We start from the raw sequence: 20,513 nt of genomic DNA, 5'->3' as shown, positions 1-20,513 counted from the left end.
AAGTTGACAGCATATCAGCTACCATCAGGCTATTCTTAGAGATCCACCACACAAGATAAGACAGAACTCTACTATAACAGTAGTTGTTGACAAAACACAACACACCGTATCCAGCAACTTGTAAGTCCTGAGGGGATTACAGCCTCTGTGCTGTTCCGGGATACATTTCCAACACTCTGCTCTCTGTAAAATATCCATGGAATCCCTGTGCCACCCTGTTACCCCATGATAGGAATAACTGGACGAGCATAGTGGTGGCTCAGCCTCATACCACGCAATTATCTCAATTAACACCAGTGCAGGACCTGCTGTAAGCCTTGAGAGAACAGCATTGCGAGGGTGCTGTATTGAATTCATGAGATGGAAAAAGGTTGAAGAGGAGAGGTAGGAAGGCGAGGGAAGCGAACGAGTTCACATTGTAACATGACTCTAGAGTGACGCCATTGGTTGTTGCTCCTCATTCCATTGTTTGATACTTGCCTTGGCAGGAACATGAGGTGTTATAAAATATGCATCCTGAACATAACTTCTATAAACCCAGCGGGAGACCTCCAAGTCTATCCATCATCATATCGTTCTCCCATCAACCACCTGTGCTGATATCACAGCTCAATTTGTCATCTGTCACTTGTCAGATTTTTGGAGAGATTTTGTTGTAGAAGTAGCAAAGTTAGAAAAGACTCAGATCACCACAGAGCAGCAGGAATAACAGTCAAAGTCAAACAGAAGCTTTTAAAATGCTGGCATTTAAGTCAAAGTGGGTAAGACTAAATTTTGTCTGTTAACTTTTGTGAAGGGTCTGAGAAACTGCCTTTATTAAAATAAAATTATTTTAATGTACAATGGTCTCTCATTTATCGTGGGAGTTACATTCCTAAAATAAAAAATTTAAAGATGTTTTAAGGCTGTAAAACCCCTCACTACACACTTTATACACCTTTCTCAGACAGCCATGAACATTTTCACTTTTCTCTCTTGTTTAAACAAGCTCAAAGATACGTAGCAAAATAAGTCAAGTATTATAAAATGAAACCAAAGATCAAACCCTGTTTTCAGGTCCAGGACATGGGAATAGAGCAGCTGTGAAAGAATTCATTAATGACTCAATGGTGCGGAAGTAGAGGAAGCAAGTAGAAGAAGCTGAGTAAAGTTTGACTTATCTGACTGTTTTGTTTTGCTTAATGCGCCTTATAATCCGAAAAATGCAGTAACTTCTACCTTCCATTAGCATCTCAACTTTTTGTTTGTTTCGTCGACATTGTTGTGTTTGTTGGGGAGAAAACAAACATACAGTACAGCACTTCAGAGTCACACTGCTAGCAATCGAAGATTTATGTAAATTTGACAAGCTAAATGCATTCTGAAAGCACAGAGGAGATTGATTGACAAAGGTCTACGTGTTCTACATCCAATCAGGACATAGAATACAATGTGCTGTTAAAAAAAAAAAAAAGCCTGCAAAATTGCACACAAAAAAAAATCTGCGAAACAGCGAGGCTGCGAAAGGTGAACAGTGTTATAGCGAGGGACTACTGTATACAGTTTGGGGGGTTTTTTTTGTTTTTTTTTACAAATTTGTTATGAATTTTGGAATTTCGTTTTTTTCATTCGTTGAATGAAAATTCTATTTTTATTTCATTCATTTCTACATTGAATGAAAATTCTATTTTCATTCAACTTTTATTGATAGGAGAACATATCACAAGCTGCACCACAGAAACAAACATATCAGTACATAGTCTAAACTTTATCCTGCTCATCAAACAGGTTGATATTTCATGCAATGGATTATAATCTAAAATGTAAGTCTTTGTAAATGGTCATGGAACACAAAGTGCAGTGGCAAAAGAGATGCCATTACTTTGTAGACCATAAAGATGACTGTACTATATATTTAGGTTTTTAGAACCAATGCCTATTGGAAACCAATAGATATCAAGATATATCACTGAAACATACAGTATGTTGCACAAATGTCAACCATGGTGTCACACAAGACAGGGATCATTAAAGTCAGTATGAATGGTTCTGTTGATTTGGGAAAACTTGCTCAAAGCTTCAGAGGTGAACAACCAGTGCTCTTGGCAGCATTAGTTTAGTCAGCACCAATAGTTATTCACAGTACATGACTTGGTCCATTGTCTTTTATTTTGCAGGGGACGTGGACTTTCATCTTTGAAAACAACTTTCATCACATACAAACAGCCCATTTGTTATTCCGTCTCATCTGTTTCTGTATTTAGAACTGACTGGGAGATCCAGATTCAGATGTCACAGATCTAGTGACTAGTCACAGATGTCAGACTACTTTCTCATGTTCATGACCATCCAAAACACTCGAGTCTATGACCAAAAGACTTACCAACTCTCTATACATCATCAGGAGAAGATAGGTCCTAAAAGTGTTGCTGGCAGTCAAACACACATGAGGGAGAGTGTTCACATGTTTCAAAAGTTGGAGCAAGAGGGAATGACAGCATGAGTATTATGCTAGTTATTAATCTTTTAATCTTATTTTTTTTAATGAGAATTACTTGTTACTTTATTTTAATGAATTGATCTAAAACTATACCTTAAATGCAACGTGGTACATTAAACAAATCTAAATGTATCAATTTTCATGAATAAAGCAGTAAATATTTTTTTGTACTTGACTAATTTCATAATATAATCAATGAAAACAATTACAATGGTTACAGTAAATATATACATCTGCTCCCCCCAATGTTCCCAATGAATTTTGTGCAAAAAAAAGCTTTTGACTTTAAATACAGCTGAGGTAAACACTACAACTGCTTTTGAGTGAATGCTCTAACCATGAGGAGGCTTGTCAATCTGAAACCATATCTTAGGAGCCTGTCTTCACCCACTCTGTCAACACTAGCCCTGCTGTCTACCCCGTTCCTCCGCTCCATCCATTTACTAAGCTTTCTATATTAAGGCCCAGATGCCTCCTCCCCTTCCCATCAAATTGCTGTACATACAAATTTCATCAGTGGAATTCTGTAGTACACACACACTACTTGGTATTCTCCTGTTACACTCTATTATGATTTCAGTTTTAATGCACATATGATCAACTGCAACTGCTAAGTGTGTACACCGAGCATTATGTTTAGGATTGGAGTAACTTTAAGGGGTTTTATGTGTTTCACACCCCTGAAGAGCTGCTGACAGCATATAAAATTACAGTGATGCCTGCTTTAAATAGTACCTCTCCAGTATATACTTTTCAAAATAAAGTTTTCTGTGTTTGTCAAGCTTTAAATATTACTGTATGTCTTCCAAGAATCCCATATTTGTAATATATCCATATCTTTATCAGTTCCTTAACTAATCAGTACTTCTCTCTAACATTTAAAATTTTAACAAACATGCAGATTAATCTGTACGAAATAAGTATGCACTGAATATTCCTTTATATTATTCTTAATTTGTGTTTTTTTTGTCATTTATATTAAAAAAAGAAGACAAATACTTTTTTTTTTTCTTTTTTTTTCTTTTTTCTTTTTGCTCTTTTTTGATGTTGACATTTTTTATCCATCATCCGTAAAAGGCTGGTGGGGAGTTGTCATCACCCTACCAGGTGGGCGGACACATAAGTTTGTGAACATGATAGCTTAAGAAAAGGGTGACAAAGATTATGAAGTTCATACCATAGGAGCAGCTACTAAAAATATTGCACAATTTCCATTTCAGTAAGCTCAAGGGTAAGGTCGGTCAAGTTTCCTAAAAATCTTGAATGTGATAACTGTCACTTAGGATGTTTTACTGATGCCATAGTTGCATCAACTAAAAATCTCTGACAGGGTAAAATCTTAGGGTTTAGAGGTCAAGTTCTATATAAGTCTTGTCAATTGATAACTATGTTCATGAGCAGGACTGGGATCAAAAAATTGACGCTGGCATTTTTGGTCCATTATTAATAATCCGATTCCCCTCTCGCCCCTGCCGGTGGTCTATCCTTCAAGCTCGGGTCCTCTACTAAAGGCTGTTTTTAGGACTGCACTCTTCTGGCCAGAGATATTGGATGTTGTTCCTGGGATCTGCTGGAGCAACTCCCCTAGCTTTGGGGGGGTCACTGCACCAAGTGCAGATTGCGGGATCGACTCCTGACCAGGGTGTCTGTATCTAGTAAGGGTCCCTAGGCTAGTAGTGATGGGATTTCCGGCTCTTTTTAGAGATCTGGCTCTTTCGGATCGGCTCACTAAAAAAAGCCGGCTCTTTCGGCTCCGAACCGGCTCTTCAGGTTGTTTTGTTGCTTTAATTAATTTATTATTAACAATAATATAAAATTACGCACAAAAAGAATTACTAACGTAAAAAAAACAGTGGTTTTATTTATATATGTTTATATATAAATATATGCGGTGGCCCCTAGAGACAAAACACGTACAAACTCCAAAACACATTTCTAGCATGAACTGAACTTCCAAAGCAGAGCTACTAGATCACTTAAATTACATTAAATTAAATTAAAAGCATGTGTGTATTGTTTGTGTATTTATACACAGGCACTCATATATATTCAAATAATAAATTTTTTTTTTTAAAAAAAGTTCATTTACCTGTTACTACCACACACCAAATCCGGTCGTTGGTACTTGCTGGCTTGTGTAGCCACAAGATAGCAAAAGCTCAACACTGCGCCCAGCATCCTGGAGCACTTCTGTTGTCTTGTCAGGGTCCTGGGTCTGAGCGACCCAGGATCCCTGAGCAGTTATGAATTATATTATTAGTATTATTATATGTATTTTGGTGTTGCTTCCCTTCTCTGTGCTTGTGTATACGTGTGTGTGTGTGGCTGAGCACCTGTTTATAGGCGGCGTCAGGCCTGGAGGGTGTGGTCCTGCAAGGGGACTGGCCACACCCGAAGCCACACACCTGCTGCTGATCAGGCCTCGTCGGGGGAGCTACTTAAGAGAGTCTTGGAGCTCCCACCGACGCGGGATCATTGCATGAGACTCCACGTTAGTCACCCTGTCTAAGTTTAGTCAGAAAGTGTATGCCTGAGTGTCCTGACAGCTGCGCTATTGTTTCCCGCAGGAAGAGCATGGAAGGCTAGTCACTCCTGGGAAGCTCACCACTGTTCCAGGTTTTCCCTATTTGTGTATAATGACCCTGACTGTGGATCGCTGGAGTCCCAAAGCCTTAGAAATGGCTTGTAACCCTTTCCAGACTAACAGATGTCAGTGATTTTGTTTCTCAGGTGTTATTTTAGATCGTGGCATGATGTGTTGATTTTTGAGGTCTTCTAGCCTGTTTCACTTTGTCAGTCAGGTTCTATTTAACTGATTACTTGATTCACCAATTCTACCAGTAATCAGGCCAGAGTGTCAAACTGAACTGAGCTTTCCAAAAAATGTAGTTATTCACAGTTAATTCATCTGTGAATAACTCTTTAACAAGAGGGGCAATAATTTTTTCACACAGGACCAGGGAGGTTTGGATAACCTTTCTGCATTAATCTATGAAATCGTCATTTAAAAACTGCATTTTATATTTACTTTGGTTATGTTTGTCTAATCTTAAATTTTTTTGCTGATCTGAAACATGTGACTGTGATAAATATTCAAAACTTAAGGTAATATGAAAGGAGGCTTACACTTTTTCACATGTATGTGCTGCTTCTCACATACATGAAAAGAAGATTAAAATAATATTTTCATGTGTGTTCTATGTAACAAGGCATCACACCAAGTTCGTGATTCTGCAGACTTCAGAACTTGCAGTAAACTTTTTATTATGTTTATTGTTCTTTCTACATATTAGATTTTTAGAGTGGAAATTTTATGAGAAGTTACATTTGGTTTATCTATTTTTAAAAACATTGATTCCAATAAGTGTGTGTGTGCATGTGTGTGTGTGTGGACAGCATCTACAATAAGCATGATTTGGAGGTAACAAGTGTGTAAACCAAACAACAATAATAAAAACAAACAAACAAACAGGCTGTGGACAGACATGATTTCTATTGTTAAGAAACATGATTTCTCATTTTATATTTCCAAATAAACAACACTGTGTATATGGCTTCTAAGTCCCAACTGGTTCCTTCTCTGGACATATGACACTTGAGACTCTGTACGGTAATTGTCATCGGGATCACTTGAGGACCACTATGTCTCTGCTGTATCTATTTCAGCTTCAGCTACACAGCAGACTTAATCCTACACCATGATCCCTCAGCAAGGCCTCTAACAGCAATGCTGGCTGTGATGTTTACATATGACATGAGGGTCACTGCTTACAAATTAGTCCCTTTGGGTGTATCGTTGGCTCTCTTCTCAGTGGCCCTTGGCTAACTCCTAACCAAGCATCCGAGGCCTTAGTAGGTCTGTCAGTCTTATAAAAGCTGCACTAGCCGGTCTGTCAGTGCCTCAACGATGGCCTGACTCGGGTTAACATTTGTAGTAAGCACCTGCTCTAATTTTGACCATTGGCATAAATTCTTAAGTCATAATAGAGAACGTTGTTTCAGTTTCAGAACTCCAGTGACTCTCAAAACGTCTTGTTGATGAAACAGCTTATCTCTCAGGCATTAGATGTACTCAGAGGAGCAAACCTAAAAATGTCACTCATTTTATGTCAGTGGTATTCATCTATCCAGTTTCCCATGGTAAGAACAAAATGTAATGTCAGCTCAACAGTAATATTGGCTAGTAAGTTTTAGTCAGCAATACACCCATAATTCATCCTGATTTCAAATGGCATGCTAATGCTGACTAGCCTGTTATTCACCAAGTGGCTTTCTGAGCCTGTATTTTTCTGCAATTACAAACTCTGTTTAAACAATCTTGGTATCAAAATAAAGCTAATATTTGTGAGATTTCATCAGAGGTGTAAATATTGCAGCAAATGTTACTAGATCAAAGTTACAGAGGCTGGAATAAAGAAAAAGTAAGTATAATTTATTTTTGGATTTTATTGCACATAAACAGTTTGAAAATATGCTTCGGTTCACATTTAACTCCAGAAAAAAAGGAATCAACATATCGACATTATCTGTGAAGAGATTAACGCTCCTGAAGTGAAACAGTCAAAGACTGCAGCACTTTTAATGAATAGAAAGCCAGGCTTTTTGCAGTTTGCTACATTTTGGCAATATATGTCAGTTGAAATTTATTGAACAGCAGAAATGATTTAACTTTATTTACATGCCTAAAATGTTTGTTTTTTGAACAAACTTTTTTTTTTTTTTTTTTTTTTTTTGGCCTGTCCCGTTTGGCTCTTTTGCCATCAGAATTGTTGTCTAAAGGCAAAGAAAGATGCCCAACGGATTTACTTTACCAAATTGATCATCCCAGCCTTGCCGTAATGGTCCATTTGATTCACCTTTTATTGGTTTATTTTATTTTCACTTACTGAATACGGGACAGACTTGACTGGGGGAAAGAAGGGGAGAAAGAAAGAGGGAAAGAGAAACAGCTGAGAAGAGGGACGGGGGAGAAGGGCAAAAGACAAAAACCAACAGAACGGGCAGAGAAAAAAAATGCATATATCAATCACCTGGGTCACCTGCTGAGAAAGAAAAAAGAAAACAAGCAGAAGAGAAAAAGAGTAATAGAATAAACAACATCACAATGATATATGGGAATATGACAGTAAATACTAAATATTAAACATTATTGTGCAGCACATAAGATCAACAGAACACAGTGTGCTTTGAGGTAGGAGCCAAAAAGGGTGTAGTTTGTGGGTGTGATCAACCGTGTGTACACCTGTGAGCATGGACGCGCTTGTTTTTTGTTTTTTAAAAGGTTCCTTCATGTAATAATCTGCTAGAGGGTGTGGGGGGGCCACAGCCCCGTCCTCCAGGGCATGAAGCAGGTATGGAGGAGATCAAAACTCCAGACATCCAGAGGCCCCCAGAACACAAGAGACCAAGGAAAACCAACAGAGGGGCAGCCGCGCCACTGTCCCAGAAAGAGCTGAGGAGAGTCCCAGATGAGGGCTCACTCAGCAGCCGCGGAGCAGAAGCCAGGGGGAGTTGCAGTGACGCGCCCGTGAGCTCCGCCGGCAGCCAGCTGCGCCTGAGTGACCGAGCCCCAGGCCGAGAGGCCGGGGGCACCCCACCTCCGAAGTGGCCTGAGCGAGCCCCAGGCTCCAGGCCCCGATAAGCGGCCGCCAAGGAGTGAGCCGGTGTGTACCTGGATGCCCATCCCCGGACACAAAGAACCACCAACGCACCGATGTCTGAGGGGGTCCGCCACTGGCAGGGGAAGTGGTGGTGGGGGGAGATAGACCTCCAAACCTTGGAGGGCCTGAGATGTCCCCAGAGAGGTGGCGCCTGACACCCAACCTGACATATAGACACAGACATACAGGCACACACAGATACAAACATCCATTCCCACCCTCATGCTCTCATATGCACTTACTCCACACTCAACCAACGTGGAGACAGACATAAAGAGACGCTGTACTAGAGCTGGGCGATATAACGATAACGATATGTATCGCGATATAACTTTTACTCGATAGAGAAATTAAACTATCGCGATAGACCTCGCCGCTCTTGTCCTCTTAAAAAAAAAAAAAAGAAAAAAAAAAGTCAGCCAATCCAAATTAAGTAGCGCAGAGCCGAACCAATCACAGCCGCAGCGTCACGTCACGTGACTTGTTACGTACAGCACAAGTGCCAAGGCGCACGTGCGTATTTGTTTGTGAAGCAGCTAGCAGCTAACCGCCGTGTCGACTGGGTGATGGAGAAAATGAGTGCACCAAGTAGAGAAAAATCAACCGAGAGAACGGAAGAGAACACAGATGACAGCTCGAATGCCGAAGAGATTGTCGAAAGGAAGGGCCGGAAAAGTTCCGTAGTGTGGAGATATTTCGGCTATTTGAAGTCCGACAAAAAACAGAGTAGCACGCACTGTAAGTTGTGCCGACAGCATGTTCCCACCAAGTCTGGAAATACAACTAACCTGTTTCATCACCTGAAGCAGTGCCACCCACAAGAGCACGCTCAATCTCTGACTGAAAGTGCTAATTTGTCATCGAAAACAACCGGGGGAATCCCTGCGAAGCAGCAACAGTCAATTGAGTCGGCTTTCTCCAGCGTCTTACCATATGACAAAAAAGCTAAGAGACATTGCGACATAACGAATGCCATAGCCTACTGTCTTGCTAAAGACATGCTACCAATAAACACGGTCGAAAATGAAGGATTCAAGCAGCTAATTAAGGTACTGGATCCTCGTTACCAACTCCCTGGACGTAAACATTTCTCTCAGATAGCGCTTCCAACGCTATATAGAGAGTGCCGTGAGGCTGTTGAGAAGGAGCTACAAACTGTATCGTTCTTCGCTACTACATCCGACATGTGGTCAAGTCGCACGTCAGAACCTTACCTTAGCCTTACTGCCCACTATATCGACCAAGACTGGAATCTGAAAAGCAAATGTCTTCAAGCTGCCTACCTTCCCGACGACCACACGGGTGAAGTAATTGCATTAGGACTGTCAGAAGCGCTTGCATCCTGGGGACTGAGTGAAGACAAACAAGTCTGCATCACAACCGATAGTGGGACAAATATAGTGAAGGCCACATCCCTGAATAACTGGACCCGGCTGCAGTGCTTCGGACATCGACTTCACTCAGCTATCGGTAAGTTGGGAAGCAGAATAAAATTAAAAATGCCTCTTTTAATTGTGTTTTTGAGCCCATGTAAACATATTAAAAGCTAGAGATCTAAATCACTTCAATGGTTATTGTTAAAAAATAAACATCAGAAAGAATATTCTTCATGTCAGCCTATTTATTTGAGGTAATAGTTGCTGTTGGCATGCATAATAGGCAAATATTCAGTCACTCTTCAGTGTAAATCAAGTTGACAAAATGTGCCAAATAAAATTTAGAATTTTGGGGTTCTATCAGGATCCCAATTGGCTAATACAGAACCTCAGCTCTTTAAGAACAAGTGATGAAAACGTCAAACAATGATGTTGATAACACCAGCCTCTGTCACCTTTTTAAATATAAGAAAAAAAAATTTGGTCAGTCTGTCAGCAAAATTTAAAAAAGTAAAAGTACAATCATAGCAAGTAAATGTGTTTTCAGGGCAGTGAAATTTATTTGTGACTGGAAAAAAAAAATCAAAAATCTTAAATTAAATTCTGAGGTTAATATGTGCTATTATTTACCTTTTTATCCACAGAAAAAGCCGGCAAAGACAAGAGGATGGAGCGAGCTGTGGCCGTGTGTAAGAGAGTGGTGGCCACCTTCAGTTTCTCTTGGAAGAAGAAAAGGGAATTGGCTGCTGCTCAGGAGGAGCTTCACCTACCCCAGCACAAGTTAGTGACAGAGTCGCCCACCAGGTGGGGCTCACGCCAAAAAATGGTTAGGAGGGTTCTGGAGCAACATAAAGCTATCTCTCAGGTCCTCAGTGCAGATAAGAAGACCAGGCACTTGGTTCCCTCCTGGCAAGATCTAGATGTTCTGGAGTCTGTGCATGTGGCCCTGAACCCACTACTGGAATTCACAGATTCACTTTCTGGAGAGTGTTACGTGAGTGTGTCCTACCTCAAGCCGATGCTTCACCTTTTCAGAACACAGATTCTGAAACCATCTGAGGTTGAAACACAACTTACAAAAGACCTTAAGATGACAGTCATGACATACCTTGATGAAAAGTACAATGACCAGATTACAAATGAACTGCTTGATGTTGCAACCCTGCTAGATCCGCGCTTCAAAGTACAATACATTAATGCAGAACACGTTGATGCCATCAAAATGAGAGCAGTGTATGAGATGTTGGGGCAAATTGAGCACCCATCCACTTCAGCTGGAACGGAGGAAACAGAAGATGGTGGAGCTGCTGCAGTACTACCAACCCAGAAGAAACAGAGAAAGTCACTGGGCAGTTTCTTTAAGAAATCCCACCCCACCAGCACAGGGCTCACTGAGAAAGAGACAGTTGAAAAGGAGCTTGAAAAGTACTTGCTGGCACCTGATGCAGACAGTGAAATGGACCCACTTGAGTGGTGGAAAATCAACAACAGAAGCTTCCCAAGAGTTAGCTGCCTGGCAAAGCGCTACCTGTGCATCCCCGCAACCAGCAGCCCCTCTGAGAGGGTATTTAGTACAGGGGGTAATATTGTGACTTGCCACAGGGCCGCTTTAAAGCCTGAAGCAGTGGATAGACTTGTCTTCCTGTCCCACAACCTGTAGGCTTTTTTCAGACTAAAGTTATATATATATATATATGTGTGTGTGTGTGTGTGTGTTGCACCTTGGATGTGTACCTAGGATTTAAAGAATGTTCTGTTAGCATCTTTATTTTAAAACTGTTGGAAAAGCTCAGCTATACAACAAGGAGAGTGAGAATTTCCTTTTAGTTCTCAGTTCATTTGATATTGACATTGACAAAAGTTAGTCAATTTTGTCTGTTCTTCTGTAAAAAAAAAAACTAAGATTTATTTTTAGAATTAATATTTTGTTTCTAAGTGGAAGTGACAATTTAGTAGTCTGTTTTGTTTGTTCTATTTTCAAACTTAAACGCTTTAGCGGCTGCTTTTTGTTTAGTTTGCAATATTTGCCTTTATTTATTTGAAACTGAAGTCTCATTTTCCTTAAGTACATCTGCCCTGTTTAACTTATTATGGGAAATAAATATTTAAATCAAAACAAGCGGCTGATTATTTCACATTTTACTTGTGAGCAACGGCACATTTAAATCTTACAAATTTAGTTATTTGGCTTATATCGTGATATATATCGTTATCGCCTGAAATGAAAAAAACATATCGTGATATGGAAAAATCTCATATCGCCCAGCTCTACGCTGTACACACGATCACACTCCCCAAGCGTACTCTACAAACCGGGTCTAGGTACCCTTGCCCCTGGAGGGGGGAACTGCACCCAGACCCAGGTGGTGTTACCCTTTTCCCTGCGGTGGGGGGAGGCAGACCGCCCCGACTCCGCAGCAGCAGGAAGGCCCCACACTCCAGACCGCAGTCGGACGGCCAACTCCTCCTCCTAGCCCCCCCGCTCCAGCAGGCTGCAGAGAATGGGGGTGAGAGAAGACTCCAAACCTCCCTCCACCTGCTCATTGTAGTGTTGATGCATGTGTGTTCTAAGGTGCATTTAAAACCTAGGAGGGCATGGAGCTACCTGCCAGAGAGCAGCAGGTAAGCACATGGTCCCTCCTGCTAGCCCTCAATGTCTACGTGTATTTAAAATTGAGAGGTGGGCAACGACGCCAGGGGTGGGGTGTACACCCTGATGGTACTTTGGATTCCGTGTATCGTGCCCACCCCCAAGATCCTATATGTATGTGTAATGAGAGTGTGAGTAATGTGAATGTCTAAGTTGTGGGATAAAATTGAGGCAGAGGCAGCCAGAAGGGGACAGAGGGGGGGGGGGGGGGGGGTAGCCTCCTCTGCACCCTGGTGACATACCCCTACTCCAAGGTCCTGCATGTGTGGGTGGTTGTGGTGGAGCGGGAAGAGGGAGGCAGCTGGAGATGGGGAGGGAAGGAAGGGAGGGGCAAGTGACCCCTCCCTGGGGTCAGCTCCCCCGCTGACCCCAGTAGGCACCCCCATACTCCGCGAGCCGCCAGGGAAAGGGGGCCCAGGCCCATCCAGACCGGGGTCCAGTGCAGCAGCGCCTCCCGGCCCCACAGAGCCCGGGACAGTCCACCCAACCCCACCACAGAGAAAACTGCACCCACCCTACCATCCACTCTTCTTCCAGACTACATAAGACAATAAACACCCAGGCTGAGATCTTCCTCCACCTCTCCTGTATCTCCCCCTCCTGCAGAGGGAGCTCCTGAGGAGAGGAAAGCTCCTGCAAGATGTGACAATCTCCCCCACCAGTTGAAGAGCCCCCCAGGTGGCTCGATGCACCGGCGGCACCCTGCTCCAGGGCTGGGCCCCCATGCACCCACCCGCCCACAACCCCGGCAACACACCAACCAGGACCCAAGCCCCCGAGGCCCGGTCCGGGTCCCAGCCCAGAGACGGAGCGCCCCCAGAACCTCACGCTCATCCCGGACCCACCCAGGGGCAGCCAGGCTACCAGGTCAGTAACCCACGTCCGTCAGCACAGACCCTCCCCTAGCCCCGCTGCACGCAGCCGCGAGGAAACAATCACCTGAGAGCCAACAGAGCCCCTAACCGGACATGACCACTACCCAGGGTTGAGCCCCCCAAGGAAGATGCCTCCGGGGAACCCCCCGACGCCCTAAGCCTGTCCCTACCCCCACACCAATCACAACAGTGAAGGCGGGACCAAACTAAGACCCCCCCCACCCCCACTAGGTGATGGAGCTGATCAAAGGAGCCCAGAGCAATTGATCTGATGTGGTGGCAGAGGCTGTATCAAGACTAATGTAATCTAATAGATAATTTCTATATTGGTTAGAATTAAGATTATTTGTATTTTTCCAGTTCATGAGGACTGTTTTCTTGGCTATGCATAGGGCAGTGAAAACCATATGGGCGATATTCTTTTCTGAAGTGACATTATCTAAGCTGCCCAACAAACACACTAAGAGGGAAGTTGGAATGTTACATTTCAGACACTTCGATAAGTCTTCACATATCTCGCGCCAAAACTTCTGAACTGGTGGACAGAACCAAAGAGCGTGGATATAATTGTCCGGTGAATTGGTTTGGCAGTGTGAGCAGTTGTTGGTAGACGTAAAGCCCATCTTGAACATCCGATGACCTGTATAGTGCACTCTATGTAATATTTTGTATTGAATTAATTGAAGACTGGGATTTCTAATTAGATGAAAGGTTTTTAAGCAAATCTGAGACCAGAAGTTTAGGTCTAAGTTAACTGATAAATCCGCTTCCCATTTTGCAATAGGAAGTGATATTGATTCATCTGTTTTAGAAATCATTCTGTATATTTAGGTGTACGTTTGCATGGGATTAATGAAGACGCTGTCAATTTTAGAAACTCCCACCATGCTGTCAGAGAAGAGCTGATGTTGATGCTTTTAAAGCATTCATGTCGTTGGATGTTTGAGCTGATAAATGGTAGGTCTGAGATCTCTAGATTATTGCAGAGTGCTTGTTCTACATCTAGCCAAGGTTCATCTAAGAGGGTATGTTTTAGCCATCCTGAGATAAACTGAAGCCTGTTGGCTAAGAAGTAGTGCTGAAAGTTAGGCAGTTCTAGTCCTCCTTTATCCTTGGTCTTTTGTAGTGTTTTTAAGCTTATACGTGGGGGTTTATTTTTCCAAAGGAATTTGGACATACATGAATCTAGAGATCTGAACCAATCTTGTGGCAGTTTAGTTGGGATCATTGAGAATAAATAATTTATTTTTGGTAAGACCATCATTTTTATAGCGGCAACCCTTCCCATGAATGATATGGGTAGACATTTCCATCTAGCCAGATCATCTTCTACCTTCTTTAAAAGTGGGATATGGTTTAATTTAGTTAGATCTGCAAGCTTGGGAGAAACATTAATACCTAAATATTTTATATTTCCCGATTGCAGTGGTGTAGAAGAGGAATTATGGAAGGAGCAATTAATCGGTAGGACTGTAGATTTTGACCAGTTAATTGAGTAATCTGATATTCTTGCAAAAGAGTTTATCAATTCAATCACCCCAGAGATATTGGTTTGTGAATTTTGGAGAAAGAGTAACACATCATCTGCATAAAGGCTGATTTTATGTTCCACGTTCTTGCATTTTATGCCCTTAATTACTGAATTCTGTCTAATTGCTGCTGCTAGTGGTTCAATAAAAATTGCAAACAGTGAAGGGGAGAGTGGGCATCCCTGCCTGGTGCCCCTCAAGAGACAGAAGCTGGAGGATGTCTGGTCATTTGTTCTAACACAAGCTGTTGGGGAATTATATAATATTTTTAACCAGTTTATGAAAGAGGATCCAAAACCAAATTTGTGTAACGTTGCAAACAGAAATTTCCAGTTAACTCTGTCAAATGCTTTTTCTGCGTCTAAAGAGAATATTGTAGTTTCTAGGTTTTTACTGTATGAGTAGTCTATCAAATTAAGTAATCTACGTGTATTTGTTGATGAGTGCCTACCTTTTATGAAACCAGTTTGGTCAGGATGAATTAAGAGGGGGGTTATTTTCTCCAGTCTCTTTGAGAGAGCTTTGCAGATTATTTTAAGGTCTACATTTATAAGGGATATTGGACGATAGCTTGAGGGATACACAGGGTCTTTGCCTGGTTTTAGCAGGAGATTAATGTTTGCAGAATTCATATTTGATGGAAGTCTGCCCTTTTCTTTAATTTCCAACAACGTTCTGTAGAAAACTGGTGCTAGAATCGACCAGAATTCTTTGTAGAATTCTGCAGGAAAGCCGTCTGGACCTGGAGCCTTATTATTGGGCATACTTATCAGGGCTTCCTGGAGTTCACCTGGTGTCAGTGGTGAATGCTTGAGTGTCCAATAATTTTGGAAGAGTTATGTTGTCCAAAAACTGATCAATTTCTTTTTTAGATGGGTTTATTTGTGGTGAATACAACGTTTTATAAAAATCCCTGAAAATGTTGTTTATTTGTATCGGTTCATATATTGTGTTCCCAGATGAATCTTGAACAGCACATATAGTTGTTTTTTCTTTATTTATTTTTAGCTGGTTTGCTAGAAATTGACCGGATTTATTACCATGTTCATAATTTTGTAGGCGTAGTCTTTGTACTAAGAATTTTGTTTTTTTATCAATTATCTCATTTAATTCTAGTTTTGTTTTGCGTATTTTGTTCAATGTTTCCTGATCTTGGTGGGACGCGTAGGCTTCTTCTAGTGATTTGATGTTTTTTTCTAATTCCTGAATATTTTTGTTTTCTTTTTTCTTTTTATGTGATGAGAAATAAATTATTTTACCTCTCATCACAGCTTTCCCTGCTTCCCATAGAACAGAAGCTGATGTTTCGGGAGTGTCATTATAGTCCAAATATGAAGTCCACTCTTTTTAAAAATATTTAATAAAGCCTTCATCTTTAAGTAGTGATATATTAAATCTCCAGTTTTTTCTTGGCGTAGTATTATTCTTGTGCATTAGTGTTAAAGATACAGGACCATGATCGCTGACAGCTATAGGGTGAATCTCAGTGTCTGAAATGTCGTTCAGCAGTGAGCTGCTGACCAAAAAATAATCCAGACAAGAGTAGGAGTGATGGACATGTGAGAAAAAAGTATATTCCTTACTGGTGGGGTGAAGGGAGCGCCATGCATCGCAAAGACCAAAGTCGCTCATATACTGTTTGATTATGTTTGTGGACTGCCAATTACGCTGAGTTCCCGCTGTATTGAGCCTATCCATGTCTTCATTTAGTCCAAGGTTGAGGTCGCCTCCAAGAACAAGTGTGCCATCTAAGTGTTCAGAGAGTGCACTGAAAAAACCGTGAAAGAATGAGGGATCATCAACATTTGGACCATATACACTTGCAATACATAGCTTTTTATCAAGTATAGATAGTTTAATGATTAAGAATCTGCCCTCTGGATCTATAACTGTATCGAGTACTGTGAAATTAATATTTTTATGTATTAAAATTGCTACTCCCCTTTGTCTAGAATTATAACAAGCTGAGAACACATTGGGAAACTCAGGTGTTTTAAGTTCATTCGAACCTCTAAGAGGTCTGTGGGTCTCTTGTAATAGGACAACATCTGCCTGTAGTTTTTTGAGTTGGTTAAATATTTTTAACCTCTTTTCTCTGGAGCCAGCTCCATTTATATTCCATGTAATGAACCTCAGTGTACCCATAGATGTTTGTGTATAACTAGGGATGTATGCTGTGTGCGTCGCTTAGACAGGTGGAGAGAATACGTCACTTGTTCATAAATAAAGAGAAGGAGAGAGAGAAAAAATGTGTGGCGAGATGCTCCCTGAGTCTGACTTTGTGTATGCATAATTACTAATATGAGTAGGCTTGGCTTAAGTGTGTGTATCCTAAACGACTGTGTGCGCTGTCTGACTGAAGTAAATGTGCTGCCTTTGAGCGCATGGTGCGTATGTGTCGAAATAAAGGATGTTTGTGGATGAGTGTCGAAGCAGGTGATCGAGGCAGTGAAAGGAATAAAGAAAGAAACCAAGGACAGGGGTGAGCAGCATAAAACCAAGAGGGGGAAAAGAGGAAAAAAAAACGAGAAGAAAAAAAACAAAACGTAAACATTCCAATTAAATCACTGACGGAGAGTGACGGTGTTAATTCTGCTATGAAATCACACTTTAAGATGCGATTTGATACTGGTAAGTTAAACAGATGTTAATGCAAGTTAGTGTGAGTGGATAGGGAAAGGGTGTAGCTGATTCTTATCTGGTGTGAGGTTAATACAGCCACGGAGTGATGTTGGGGTCGCGGTGGAGCTGTCCGTCCATGTACAGCCGGTCCACAGCGTTGACAGCGCGGGAGCCCTTCTGGATGAAGCCGCGTCGGATTGGGAAGAGGACCCTGCGTCGTTCCAAGATCTCTTTGGGGAACTGGTCGTTCACGCTGAAGTCCGTTCCTTTTAATTCCCTGCCACGGCTTTTCACATGTTGCTTTTGTTTGAAGTGGCCGAATTTGGCCACGATAGGACGTGGTCTCCCGGCCGTAGCCCGAATGGGGCCGAGGCGATGTACCCGATCGAAGACGATGTTCTTCACAGTGTCCTCCGGCAGCTTCAGGTGGGTTTTGATGAAGCTTTTTACCGTGGTCTCCGCGTCCTCTCCAGCGGCTTCTGGAATACCAGAAAATACCAGATTATCACGCATGCTACGAGCTTGTAGATCGATAACTGTTTCCTTTATTTTTTTATTTTCTCTATTGAGCTGGGTAACATTATCTGTGAGACATTTTACCGACTCCCTTAGCGTGGCATTTTCAGCAGCAAGCGTTTCCACCTGCTGCTGGCTGTACTCCAGGGATTCTCGCAAGCATTTAAATTCTCGGTGAAGAATCTCGGTGAAGAAACTGGACAATCGCTTGTCGATTGACTCCAGTATGTCGGCAATATCTTTGCCGGCTGGCGATGTTGAGCCGGGGGAATCTGCCGGGCGTTGTCTTTTCGACGACGGCGTCTCAGGTTTGGCCGGGGAAGCTGCACACTGGGTCTTCTTCATCACGAGATCCTGAAAGCACTGATCAATATAATCTTGGAGAGCCTCTAAACTCTCCTCGTTGTTCTCCAGGGTGTTGGAGATTATTTAGACAAATAGTGTTAGTTATAAGACAATTGATAAGTGTATTTGGTAATACTGAAGCTTAAATGAATTTGTTCAAATCTAAACTACCATTTGCTTTAATTTTCCGCCAAAATCTCCGGCGTCTGACGTCAGTTACAACATGAGTCGCTTACCTTGTCCGTCACTTCCGTCACTTACCTCTCCCTAATACAAAAATCAACTATTCACATTTCAACTTTTAACTATTTAAATTTTCAGCTTTCTCCTTTTACAAATTTAAAGTAAGAAAATAAGAACAACCCCAGGTTTCTCTTCAGCACTGTAGCCAGGCTGACAAAAAGTCAGAGCTCTTTTGAGCCAACCATCCCTTTAACGTTAATTAGTAATGACTTCATGAACTTCTTCACAAATAAAATTTTTATCATTAGAGAAAAAATTACCAGTAATCATCCCACAGATGTAATATTATCTACAGCTACTCTTAGTACCATTGATGTTAAGTTAGACTCTTTTTCTCCAATTGATCTTTCTGAGTTAACTTCAATAATTACTTCCTCCAAACCTTCAACGTGTCTTTTAGACCCCATTCCTACAAAACTGCTCAAAGAAGTCCTGCCATTAATTAATTCTTCGATCTTAAATATGATCAACCTATCTCTAATAATCGGCTATGTACCACAGGCCTTCAAGCTGGCTGTAGTTAAACCTTTACTCAAAAAGCATCTCTAGACCCAGCAGTCTTAGCTAATTATAGGCCAATCTCCAACCTTCCTTTTATATCAAAAATCCTTGAAAGAGTAGTTGTCAAACAGCTAACAGATCATCTGCAGAGGAATGGTTTATTTGAAGAGTTTCAGTCAGGTTTCAGAGCTCATCACAGCACAGAAACAGCTTTAGTGAAGGTTACAAATGATCTTCTTATGGCCTCTGACAGTGGACTCATCTCTGTGCTTGTCCTGCTAGACCTCAGTGCAGCGTTCGATACTGTTGACCATAATATCCTATTAGAGCGATTAGAACATGCTGTAGGTATTACAGGTACTGCACTGCAGTGGTTTGTATCATATCTATCTAATAGACTCCAATTTGTGCATGTAAATGGAGAGTCCTCTTCACACACTGAGGTTAATTATGGAGTTCCACAGGGTTCAGTGCTAGGACCAATTCTGTTTACATTATACATGCTTCCCTTAGGCAGCATCATTAGAAGACATAGCATACATTTTCACTGTTATGCCGATGACACCCAGCTCTATCTGTCCATGAAGCCAGATAACACACACCAATTAGTTAGACTGCAGGAATGTCTTAAAGACATAAAGACCTGGATGGCCGCTAACTTTCTGCTTCTTAATTCAGATAAAACTGAGGTTATTGTACTCGGCCCTGAAAATCTTAGAAATATGGTATCTAACCAGATTCTTACTCTGGATGGCATTACCTTGGCCTCCAGTAACACTGTGAGGAACCTTGGAGTCATTTTTGACCAGGACATGTCCTTCAATGCACATATTAAACAAATATGTAAGACTGCGTTCTTCCATTTGCGCAACATCTCTAAAATTAGAAATATCCTGTCTCAGAGTGACGCTGAAAAACTAGTTCATGCATTTATTACTTCCAGGCTGGACTACTGTAACTCATTATTATCAGGATGTCCAAAAAACTCGCTGAAAAGCCTTCAACTAATCCAAAATGCTGCAGCAAGAGTCCTGACAGGGACTAGAAAGAGAGAGCATATTTCTCCTGTTTTGGCTTCCCTTCATTGGCTTCCTGTTAAATCCAGAATTGAATTCAAAATCCTGCTCCTCACATACAAGGTCTTAAATAATCAGGCCCCATCTTATCTTAATGACCTTGTAGTACCATATCACCCTATTAGAGCACTTCGCTCTCGCTCTGCAGGCCTACTTGTTGTTCCTAGAGTATTTAAAAGTAGAATGGGAGGGAGAGCCTTCAGTTTTCAGGCCCCTCTTCTGTGGAACCAGCTTCCAGTTTGGATTCGGGAGACAGACACTATCTCTACTTTCAAGATTAGGCTTAAAATTTTCCTTTTTGCTAAAGCATATAGTTAGGGCTGGACCAGGTGATCCTGAATCCTCCCTTAGTTATGCTGCAATAGACTTAGGCTGCCGGGGGATTCCCATGATGCATTGAGTTTTTCCTTTCCAGTCACCTTTCTCACTCACTATGTATTAATAGACCTCTCTGCATTGAATCATATCTGTTATTAACCTCTGTCTCTCTTCCACAGCATGTCTTTTATCCTGTCTTCCTTCTCTCACCCCAACCGGTCGCAGCAGATGGCCGCCCCTCCCTGAGCCTGGTTCTGCCGGAGGTTTCTTCCTGTTAAAAGGGAGTTTTTCCTTCCCACTGTCGCCAAAGTGCTTGCTCATAG

The 20,513-nt window shown here is 41.7% G+C and overlaps 1 protein-coding gene across 1 annotated transcript; it reads left to right on the top strand.

The window, feature by feature from the left end:
• Positions 1–8,714: 8,714 nt before the first annotated feature.
• LOC146681461 (E3 SUMO-protein ligase ZBED1-like) lies at positions 8,715–11,178 on the top strand. Its single transcript, XM_085448776.1, has 2 exons — positions 8,715–9,609; positions 10,160–11,178. The coding sequence occupies exons 1-2, from the start codon at positions 8,715–8,717 to the stop codon at positions 11,173–11,175; spliced, it is 1,911 nt and encodes a 636-aa protein (XP_085304902.1). The 3' UTR covers positions 11,176–11,178.
• The last annotated feature ends 9,335 nt before the right edge of the window (positions 11,179–20,513 follow it).

Source organism: Copadichromis virginalis, linkage group LG23 (genome assembly GCF_057382275.1).
Source record: "Copadichromis virginalis isolate Kocher_CV1m ecotype Utaka linkage group LG23, C_Virginalis_male_GT1.1, whole genome shotgun sequence".
NCBI classification, from domain to species: domain Eukaryota; kingdom Metazoa; phylum Chordata; class Actinopteri; order Cichliformes; family Cichlidae; genus Copadichromis; species Copadichromis virginalis.
The sequence above is the reverse complement of the archived record's forward strand: the minus strand, read 5'-3'. Positions and strand labels throughout refer to the sequence as shown.